Source organism: Vigna radiata, chromosome 7 (assembly GCF_000741045.1).
Source record: "Vigna radiata var. radiata cultivar VC1973A chromosome 7, Vradiata_ver6, whole genome shotgun sequence".
Taxonomy (NCBI): domain Eukaryota; kingdom Viridiplantae; phylum Streptophyta; class Magnoliopsida; order Fabales; family Fabaceae; genus Vigna; species Vigna radiata.
Genome location: NC_028357.1, coordinates 52,535,499 through 52,546,391, shown reverse-complemented (window position 1 = coordinate 52,546,391; position 10,893 = coordinate 52,535,499). Strand labels below are relative to the sequence as shown.

The following is a 10,893-nucleotide window of genomic DNA, read 5'->3' as shown; positions in this document are numbered from 1 at the left end:
ATATATATATATATATATATATATATATATATATATATATATATGTTGAAGTAATTAATTAGAAGAGAAGGTGGTGGTCCATCAAGTACGTTTCCTCATTTTCCTTGATTATCAAGTAATACTGTCCACGCATATCTCTCTTTCTCTCCCTGCGTGTGTTCGAAAAACATTCATGGCAAAACCATCATCATCTGCACTCCACCATGTGCCTTTCTATCATCCTTTTCCTCTTATTTTCTTCCCCACTCTCACATTAATCTCTCTTATGCTACAATAATCAAACTGTTAAACTCTGTCTATCTTCTCTTCTACCCTTTCTTCTAAGCTTTCTCACACTCACACGTAAAACTCTAACCTAAAATTCAGAAAGTTGAGAAGGTCAAAGCACTGATAAAAAAAACCATAGCATTAATTACTAAAATACTCATTTGGATTATTCCTTTTGGGTTTTCAGTTTAATTGGCATGTACTGTATTAGAGTATAATATACTGCTATTAACGAAAACATGATTTTTCTAGTAATTATTATAGAAAGTGATAAACCTAATGTATATCAGTTTATAATATTGGTTGATTATATATATATATATATATATATATATATATATATATATATATATATATATATATATATATATATAATTTTGGTTGATTATAATAACAGCTGTGTGGCCGTTAATTGCTTTATTGCTTTTGCAGTCAAGGGTGAAATAGAAAGGTGTAGGGTGGCTACAGTATATTAGGATGGATGTCTAAGATAAAGGAGAGAAGACGTTAGTTAGAAAAAAAAAAAAAAAAAAAAAAACCGGGTTTTCTTTCTTTTATCCTGTTTTTTGGTGTCTCTCTCTTTCTTTATCTCTCATAAACCGCCAACATACATGGGCTTCATAAATCAGCAAAGCCTTAAAGTTGCTTGTGTGTTGGAAGAGGACAACTTTTCCTTTATTATTTTTCTCACTGAGTTTCAGTTAAAGTAGCTACCTAGAGAGAATTCTGCTGTTCTCCATCGTTAAAGCAGGTTTATAGCTCAATTCTTTCTCTTCTTTCTCCTCTCTCAGTTCACACTCTCATCCTTAATTACAGCTATGAATTTGAAATATTAGCCACACCATACGCATGAGAGTTAATGTTTTCAATTTTCTTTTCTTTTGTTTGTGCGAGTTTCTGAATTGAATCATGGCCTAATCGACCAAAAGGCAAATCCCAATTGTTATTATGATTGTAAGATGGCATCCAATTTGTTGTCTTGATTTTTCAGGAAAGTTTTTGTTCTGATCTGAATCATAGAAGAGAGAGATGCTTAGCTGTGGAGTGTTGGAGAGGAAGATAAGTGGAATTGAAGAGCTGGTAAAGTTTGATGAAGAAAGATAGCAATAGTATGATCAAATCAAAGGCATCAGAAAGGAAGTAGCGATGAATAATATGAGCAAGTTGAGTTGTGTTAGGAGCTCTGATCTGATAGATGCAAAGCTGGAAGAGCATCAACTGTGTGGATCCAAACAGTGCCCCGGTTGTGGTCACAAATTTGAAGGGAAGCCGGTACGGAAAAGAAAAATTAAATCTCAGTAATATTCTTGCCTTCAACGAAAAGCCTTTGACAAAATGAAGAAGAATCACACGACAAAACAATACCGTATTCACATGTTTACGGCTGTGTTATCATTGGACTAGTTCAATTAATTTAATGCTGTTTCGGTATCCCTTTTCTCCGTTACCTATTAATTAGCCTATTGCAAAAGTTTTTTAGTTTGTTAAAGTTTTTAGCCTTCTTTCTCTTTGTTCTCTCTTTCTTGTGCTCTTCTTCTTCATGATTTCCACCCTTTTGCTTTCTGAGTTTTAATTTGAATTTCAATGGGAACGGCAGGACTGGCTAGGTCTTCCAGCGGGAGTGAAGTTTGACCCAACGGACCAAGAACTCATAGAACATCTTGAAGCCAAAGTCGAAGCAAAGAACATCAAATCACACCCTCTCATAGATGAGTTCATTCCCACTATTGAAGGAGAAGACGGGATTTGTTACACCCATCCTGAGAAACTTCCAGGTTTAAATACTCTAAATAGTAAATACAAGTACTATTAACAAATCCTCTAATGTATTCTTTTAACATAACGAGAGTTCCTAAATTTCAGCAAGAATATTTATAATGCCTTGAAACTTGTGCAAGAGATGGATATATAAGTCAAAAGGGTTTTGTGTTACAGGTCACCTAAGTTGACCTAACTTTGATTTTGGTTTTGGTTTTTCAGGAGTGACAAGAGATGGGTTAAGCAGACACTTCTTCCACAGGCCCTCAAAGGCTTACACAACAGGGACACGAAAGAGGAGAAAGATTCAAAACGAATGCGACTTGCAAGGAGGGGAAACCCGATGGCACAAGACAGGTAAGACAAGACCAGTGATGGTCAATGGCAAACAAAAGGGTTGCAAGAAGATTCTAGTGCTCTACACCAACTTCGGCAAGAATAGAAAACCCGAAAAGACAAACTGGGTTATGCACCAGTACCATCTGGGCCAGCACGAGGAAGAAAAAGAAGGAGAGCTTGTGGTGTCCAAGATATTCTACCAGACACAACCGAGGCAGTGCAATTGGTCAGATAGAAGTGCCATAACTGGTGAAGCAAGTGGAGAACAACAACCCAACAATAACGGAAGAAGAGACAGCGGAAGTGGGAGTTGTTCTTCTAAGGAAGTTCTCACTCACAGAGATGAAATGTCTGCTATCGTTGGACTCCCTCAAATAACAACCTTCAACACTTCCTTGGACATTCAACAACTCAAATCCGACCATTTTAGCTTCATTCCATTCAGAAAAAGCTTCGATGAGGTACACACACATATACAACTCCATCTATGCATAAGCAAAACGTATTAGGAAACATTCATTTACAGGTCTCTCTCTCTTAGGAGAAATTAATGCTTCACTTAAATCTTGTCTGTTTATGGGTATGAGTAGGATTTATGTATTTGTTTTACTCTGATGTAAAAATGAGTATCTTACTGCATACAAAATTTGTCAGATTTGAACGTGGGTTTGGTAAAATGAGAAAAAGGTGAAAGAACATGAAAGGGTTATGGGGAAGGCGTTGACATAAACCTTGCTTGCATAAACAGCATAAAATTGAGTGGACCTGGCCTGATAATAAATCAGCGTCAGCCAACCACCGCATGTATAATACCCACCTTAAAATTATTGAACAATGCTAATGAATTATTGAACAATGAATTTGGGTCACATGCATGCATGCTAATAGTTGGAGCTATCTAGAGAGGCTCGAAAAAGAAAAAACAAAAGAAAAGAGGCTGAAAAGACTAGCTAGATAGCTAGCTAGCAAGCAAGCTAGTTCGATGAAATATTTGGTGGTGGTTTAGAAATTCAGACGATGATGATGACGACGATGAGCATTGCAGGTTGGAATAGGAGAAGCTTCGACGGGAAGAGAAGTGCAAGCATCAAGGTCGTGTGAGGAAGTACATGAAGGGCATAATATTGTAGCACATCATCATCATCATCAACAACAACAGCAGCAAAATCAGCATGCGCACCAACAAATTGCAACCACAGCCTTCCATATCAGTAGGCCTTCGCATCCCATCTCCACCATCATCTCTCCTCCACCCCTTCACCACGCATCCATCATCCTAGACGACAACGCCTACCATGTCTCAACGATCATGCTTCAAAATGAAAACTTCCAGGTAACATCACCCAATCCACCGTTCTTAAACATCATTTTCCTCAGTAATCTCCACCTCGGCCTTTCCAATATTCAAATATTCACTTTATTATTTAGTCTATATAGATTTAAAAAAATATTATTAACTTTAGTCTTTAACGAAATCTTACAAAAGATAAACACTCATTTAGCCTTTCTATCTCTATATTTTTTTATATCTTAGTCTTTACATTTAAAAATTACTGTAGTTTTAATAAATACATTATTTAATTTTAGTTTGAGTTGTGCAAATTGTAAAAACTAATACAACTTATAAAAAATTTAAAAAAAAATGAAAACACACAACTTTTAATGATAAGAATTAAACTGTGAAAGTTGTATAAATATAAAGATCAGATGAGTAAAGGATTTTATAAAAAATTATACTTACTATATATCATACAGCATATGTTTAAAACAGTACGAAAACGGAAATTTTAGTTTGGATATATGGTGCAATCAAAGGAGCACCCAAGTGTTGAATTAAGCTCAAATGTACATGTTTTTGCGTGGTGTGTGTTTGTGGTGCACGAGGCTGATTCACTAACAACTGAGGAAGCTTTTATAAGTGCTTTCTAAATTACGAGCATGGAACTGTCTTTTCACTTTTGGACTGCTGTTCAAACATGATGATTGAGATGTGGGGTTTGAATTTGATTTTTGTCTTTTTTTAATGAATGTATGATGTGTACATCCACATGGCAGCAACAGCACCAGCACCATCATAAACTAGGAGGAAGGTCTACGTCTGGTTTGGAGGAACTCATCATGGGGTGCACTTCAACTGATGTCAAAGAGGTAATTAAGAACCTTTTGACTCTGAAATGTATGGACTTTGTTTGCCATAATGGGACTAGGGAGAGAGAAAAAGAAGGTCAAGAATAAACAACTCAGAAATTTTCTGACTACAAGAGAGAGAAATGTGTTAGAACATGATTGATACAACTTGAAATAATTAAAAGAAATTTAAAACAGTTTCATTTTTTTAATTTGAATTGCAAAAAGACTAGAAGCCTTCATCTTTTCTCTTTATTACTTTTCATTGTTCTCGTTATGTTTTTGCATATCTGAACAGTAGAATATCTTTCCTTAGTACACCATGAAAAACTTCTGCTGATATTTTCTCCCATGGAAGCACTGCTGCTATAATGCTGAATATTTTTTGAATATTTTATCGTAATCCTGTCCTTATTAAGAAAGAATAGTTCTCAATGACTTTGGCTATGAGGTGGAAAGGCATGAATATTTCATATAACACTGTTTGCATTATGCATGCAGGAGTCATCCATTACAAACCAACAAGAGGCTGAATGGTTGAAATACTCTTCTTACTGGACAGACCCTGGCAACCTGCAGGATCATCATGAGTAGGAGGAGACAAAGAAAAAAAGAAAAAAACACAAACAAGACAACATCATTGTGGACATCATTAATACTTGAAGCATACATAAAGTTTCTTTCAACAAAAAACCAAGTGATGAGATGGATGGCTTGCTCATTTTCTTTCATTTTCGAATGGTGCAAGTTTGTGATAAGCTTTGGTGGCTCTCATCGGAATTAACTGTGTGCAACGGAACAAACTGAAAAGAAAGGGGAAAAAGAAAAGAAATCCAAACAAAGCTGACACATGGTGAGGGAGAACGACCAAAAGAAACAAAGATACGCACCTTGCTGCATAAAAATCATCACTAGTATGATTACAGTATCATCCCTCTTACAATATTCACATTATTTTATTATTTTAAGATGTTTGTATTACTTCACATTCCCCGTTTTTCGCCCAAGAAATATTCATACCAATGAGTTTCAGCAAACTAGGACCACCTGCTTCTGGTTTGCTCGAGTCATATATATATATATATATATTAGGTATTCATATATAGTTTAAGATAAGATGACATTGAAGTTCGTTGTTAGAGAATCTTCCAAACTATTCATATATTTTTCATACTATATGCATTTTATCAGTTTTGCCGAATAATTCATTCAAACCATTAGCTTAAAAATGATTTTTTTTCTCTAATATATCATTGATCTTATGTAAATATGTACTGTTTGTAGTAGGGTTTCACTTTCTTCTTCTTTTCACATTTTTAAAGGCTAGAGAGGAATCATATAACTTTTACTTTTCTTTTACAATTTATTATCGAGAACTTTAGGGAACCTCATACTAGCTAGTGCTGCAAGGACCAAGCTTATGCTACTATTCAGAATTCAAATTCATTGTTTAAGTCACAGTTCTTCATTTTGGGTTGTTTCGAAAGTTAAAATTAATTTGACTTTATGTATATACAAATAAATTATTGTGTTTTAAATTTAAATTAGAATAAATATATAACTCCATCCTCCAAGGTGATAATTTTGTATTGTGTATACAATTTACTTCATGATAGTTTGTAAAATATTCTAAGGTTAATAATATACTTTTTAGCATTGGTCGAAAAATTATTGAAAACTATAAACTTAGGCTTACTTTATATCTATTGGGTCTATTATATTTAAATATTAATAAATTGTGGATTGTTTCTTAAAAACAATTAATGTTAAAAAATACATATTAGGGCTCTTCCTTAAAAACTAGAGACGGATTTTTATTGTTGTATGTTTGAAATTGATTAAAATGTCATACGAACTACTCAAATCTTTCAAGATTAGGCCAAACTTATCTATAAAACTATTTTGTTGAAATAATATTTTCTATTCTAACTTTTAATTGTAAAATTATCAAAACGTCAATTCTTTTTGTTTAGTTTCCTATTTTTAAAGTACTTTTATAATATAAAATCAAAGCAACTATTGTTTTATTGTTTTATTACTTTTTTTCTATTTGTTGGAAGTCTCACATCGACTAGAAATGAGATCATTTAAGTGTATATAAGTGGGTGCAAACCTCACCCTACAAGTCGGTTTTGTGGGGTTGAATTAGGCTTAAAGTCCACTTCTAACACTATTTTCCATGCTAAACAAATAACTTTTTAAAGTGAAATTAGAAAATAAAACTCAACGCGCCCCGCATTTGTCATTAAATTGACAAAATCGATTATTTTCCATTACAATTTAACATATTTAACCAAACATAGTAGATTTAGAGAAATATGTTATTATAGCTAGTTTATTTTAAGAACTAAATTAAATATAAATAATTATATTAAGGAATTAAGTTAATTAGTATTTAAAATATACCAGACCTGAATTAAATTAGTTTAATTTTAATGGTTTACTGTATATTTCATATCTAAAACATATGGTATAAGAGGTTATTAAATCATACAATAAATGAAGGAAAATGTCAAATTAATAATAACAAAAGAATTAAATTCACTCAAATTCAACAAAATTTATATTCAAAACAGTAAAACTAAACTCAAATCATCAATTCCTAATTAATAATTTGATAACTTAAATGTTTAATTTAGATATCAATATTGATGTCGTAAAAGGTTTGATTCCGAACATAATGTTATAACCATGCCAGTCATGTTGAATAGTAATTTTTATGTCGAAATCTCATGCATTGTTTGCGACACGACCATGTTCAGAAGCCTGGAGTAAGTTGCTGCTTCCCTGAACCTTTTACTGCTACTGATGTTTGCGTAATAAAAAGAAAACTTACTTTAGGAGATGGGTTTCAAGAATATCTTTTTAGTGTTCATGGGTCCCTCAACTGCACAAGTATTTCAATTTTGAAACGCTACGTATATACACTATAACGCATTTATTCTAGAAATTGTATTAATTAACTTTCCAATTAATGATTTCTCGAAGCCACATTTACTTTCCAAAGACATGTACGGCTCATGTCTGTCATATTCAAGGAATTAAGGAGGGAAATTCAATTTCTTATTGAACACTACGAGCTTTTCACATTATATATATATATATATATTATATATATATATATATATATATATATATATATATATATATATATATAGGTGAGGTTCTCTTGATTTTGTTATTTAGTTTTTCAGAAAAGAGAGTGATACTAGGAGACAAACACGTCTTTTCTTGCTTTATTCTGAAGAAAGATTCGAGCTTTTCCTGCTATATTACTAGAGTAAAGATGTGCTTATCTCATTGTGATATATACGTATATAGAGAGAGAGAGAGAGAGAGAGAGAGAGAGAGAAAGAAAGTTGCATGTTATATATTGCTTTAAAGGGACATGCATGCAATAAAGAGAGGGTAACTTCATTGTAGTTTCTGAAGGGAATAAAGACAGGACTGAATAGAGAATGTGAAGACAAGAATAAACTTTTTAGGTTCTTTTATTCTTGCACTCTTTCGGTGTGTAAGAGAGAAAAAGACAAGCCATAATAATTATGTATATATGATGGTGTGAAACGAGATACGATACCTATAGCTTTGGATCTCTCGCAATGAAATGCTAGGAGAATCTTTAAGCTACTCCTGTTAGATAGATGTTCTGATATTAAAAAACAAGGATAAGTTACAATTTAATAAAGAAAGCTGATATATATTGAGTTCTTTGGCTTTATGGAAGATTTTGGATGCTTTTGAAAGGAGCATATATGGAGAGAGTATAAGTGTGTAGTGGTAGTCTTATGGTTTTTGGGTATGCCATAGATTTGGTCCCGTAAAGAAGTCGCAGGAGGAATGCTGGTAGTGAAAGGACGAATATAAAAACATCCTTCTTTTAATATTCTGCTTCATTCTACTGCATGCAGAGAAGTTCAACTGTAAGTTTTCTTTCTTGTCCAAAACTCCCTCATCACTTGAGAACTCTTTTATTGTACATTCAACATGTAGGAAACATTGGACCATATCAACACAATAGCATCGGCTTTACCCACGGATTTAGTAATGCAATAAAGTGGTAGCATATCCTATTTCTAAGGGTGAGACCAAACAGAAGTCTAAAATCCATTTTTTTTAATAGCTTTAGGTCATTCTATACAAAATAATGGTATCATAACACACTTTTACATTCATTTAATACAGAATATAAGAGTAAAATAGTCATAATAGTGTAAACTTTTAAGAGAATAAAAAATAAAAATAGTATCAAATGAATGTAAAAAATTTAAGTTTTAAAGAATATTTTTCTTTTACAAAACCAAGCATATTAACTTATTTTAAATTGTTTCAATTACCTTTAATCTTAAAATATTCATTCATAAAAAGGAAAAAAAAACTACTAAAGCATAAACATACAAAAACAAGACGAATATTATGAATAATGAGAAATAATGATGGAAGAAATATTTTACAATATATAGTAACTCCTAATAAAGTAGCGTGCATGCAAAGTTTAAGAAGAAATCATGCTTGATTCTTAAGGTAAATTTTGGAAAGGTATAAAGTTTGTTGAATTATGAGAAGAATGAGAGAATAAAGAGGATTAATGGCTGTATTAAATGAATAAGAATGTGAATATAATTAATGAACGGTAGCCCTATTTAAAAATTTAGTATTATAAAGGATTTTAGATAGGTAGGGAAATCCTTTGACTCCATTTCTATTCTTATAATAGTGGCAGAATGAAAAAAGCAATGAGGCAAGAAATCTATTTTTAACAAGTTTCCTAGTTTTAAGATGTGAAATTGTTTAGTAAAGTATTCTTCGAAATATAAACAAAAGTGTAGAATGTAATTACTTTCATTGAATAGTGTAACTAAGGATAGACTTTTCAAAAAGTAAACTAACTATATTGAAGGTGGAAGTATCAACAATACAAAACTATCTGTGGAACTATATATGACTGTGCCTTTCATCTACTTAAGATACAAAACAAAAGTTGGAATAATAATTTGTGAGAGTAGAGATGAGAGTGGGTTGGAAAACAAAGACTTGAAATACTTTAATGTGGACATTTTAGGTAAATTGAGGTAAAAAAATGCTAGAAAAAAATGATAGCATGTGTGTACCCTATTATAAGCTAAGGAAAAAGATTGATTGAAATAAAATAAAGGTTTAAACCTTTTTTTGGTCCGTAAGTTAAGTTCTGATGTTCAGTTTAGTCTCCGCTTTTAAAAATGTCAACCTTTAGTCCCTATGATATAAAAAATGTATCAAATCAGTCCTATTCGTTAACAAATCACAAGTTTTTCATTAAGTGATTTGTTGTTCGTAACACCTTTTGTTCACAAATAACAAAATATTGGATACCTAAGTATGAAAACTTGTGATTTATTGTTCATTAAGTGTTGTCATGAGGACTGATTTGATACATTTTTTATATCATAGGGACTTTTTTAAAAGTGAAGACTAAACTGATCATCAGAACTTAACTTAGGGACCAACAAAAGGTTTAAACCTAAAATAAAAAACCATTTGAAAACTTACTATGTTATATATAGTATAATAGTTATAAAAAAGTGAATTTTTTATATTTGTAAAAAAGAAAAGTAAAAGGAAAAGAAAGTATATTTTATAAATACTTTTTTATTATTAAAATATCACCATCCTGTAATCTAAAAGTAGCTGAGGAAGGGAGATAACATAAATTTTGTCCTCTGTCCACATATTCTGCTCTATCAAACCTCTATTTGTCTCATTTCTTTCTTCTTTAATCATGTTTTACCACACAATCAAACACATTGTAAAGATAAAGTTAGTTATAATTATTCATCTTAAATTCCTAACACAATATATACATAATGTAGCTATTTTATATTTATATATAAGGAAAAAAATACTTAATAACCTCCCTATTCCTTCCATCGTCCTCTATTTAGTAGTTCAAATAATAACAAATTTGTAATATGATAATGAGAATTAATGGGAATAAAACATTCATTTGGCAAAAGAAATGCCTTTGTTAAAATAGTATATTTTTAGGAAAATGATATTTTGACACTAATTTTTGACACTATTTTGACACTGCACACGTGTCAAAACGTGGTTGGACGATTTCAAATTAAAAAAACTGAGATACGGCCATATTTGGAAAAAAAAATTAAAGGTTTTTTTTTAATTTAAAATCGTCCAACCACATTTTGACACGTGTGCAGTGTCAAAATAGTGTCAAAAATTAGTGTCAAAATATCATTTTCCATATTTTTAAGGGAAGAACTAACAATAATTTTACTTTAAATAATATTACAATAGCTTGTTTCTATTGATCTCAAAAGAGTTTTACCAACAACAATTGTTTTTTTCTTTTTTAATGTCATATTTTGCATTTGATATTATAAACTCGCTTTAGTGAAGTTTCCT

At 31.6% G+C, this 10,893-nt stretch overlaps 1 protein-coding gene across 3 annotated transcripts; it reads left to right on the top strand.

Moving 5' to 3' along the window:
* The first annotated feature begins 814 nt into the window (after positions 1 to 814).
* Positions 815 to 5,682, top strand: LOC106767411 (NAC domain-containing protein 73). Of its 3 annotated transcripts, none has more exons than XM_022784251.1 (7): positions 815 to 1,018; positions 1,259 to 1,539; positions 1,865 to 2,042; positions 2,248 to 2,825; positions 3,410 to 3,697; positions 4,426 to 4,512; positions 4,993 to 5,682. In XM_022784251.1, the coding sequence occupies exons 2-7, from the start codon at positions 1,414 to 1,416 to the stop codon at positions 5,083 to 5,085; spliced, it is 1,350 nt and encodes a 449-aa protein (XP_022639972.1). In that variant the 5' UTR covers positions 815 to 1,018; positions 1,259 to 1,413; the 3' UTR covers positions 5,086 to 5,682. The 3 variants fall into 3 exon arrangements, with proteins under 3 accessions (XP_022639972.1, XP_014507781.1, XP_022639971.1); XM_014652295.2 differs by having other exon boundaries at positions 816 to 1,018; positions 4,420 to 4,512; positions 4,993 to 5,680; XM_022784250.1 differs by lacking the exon at positions 815 to 1,018 and having other exon boundaries at positions 1,054 to 1,539; positions 4,420 to 4,512; positions 4,993 to 5,680.
* Positions 5,683 to 10,893: the final 5,211 nt, after the last annotated feature.

What these genes read in the sequence shown, in the direction of transcription:
- LOC106767411 (XM_014652295.2), top strand. Translation starts at nt 1,414, where the DNA reads ATGAATAATATGAGCAAGTTGAGTTGTGTTAGGAGCTCTGATCTGATA. An exon ending in TTCAAAATGAAAACTTCCAG is followed by an intron (nt 3,698 to 4,419) that starts GTAACATCACCC and finishes TCCACATGGCAG; the next exon opens with CAACAGCACCAGCACCATCA. An exon ending in CTTCAACTGATGTCAAAGAG is followed by an intron (nt 4,513 to 4,992) that starts GTAATTAAGAAC and finishes TTATGCATGCAG; the next exon opens with GAGTCATCCATTACAAACCA.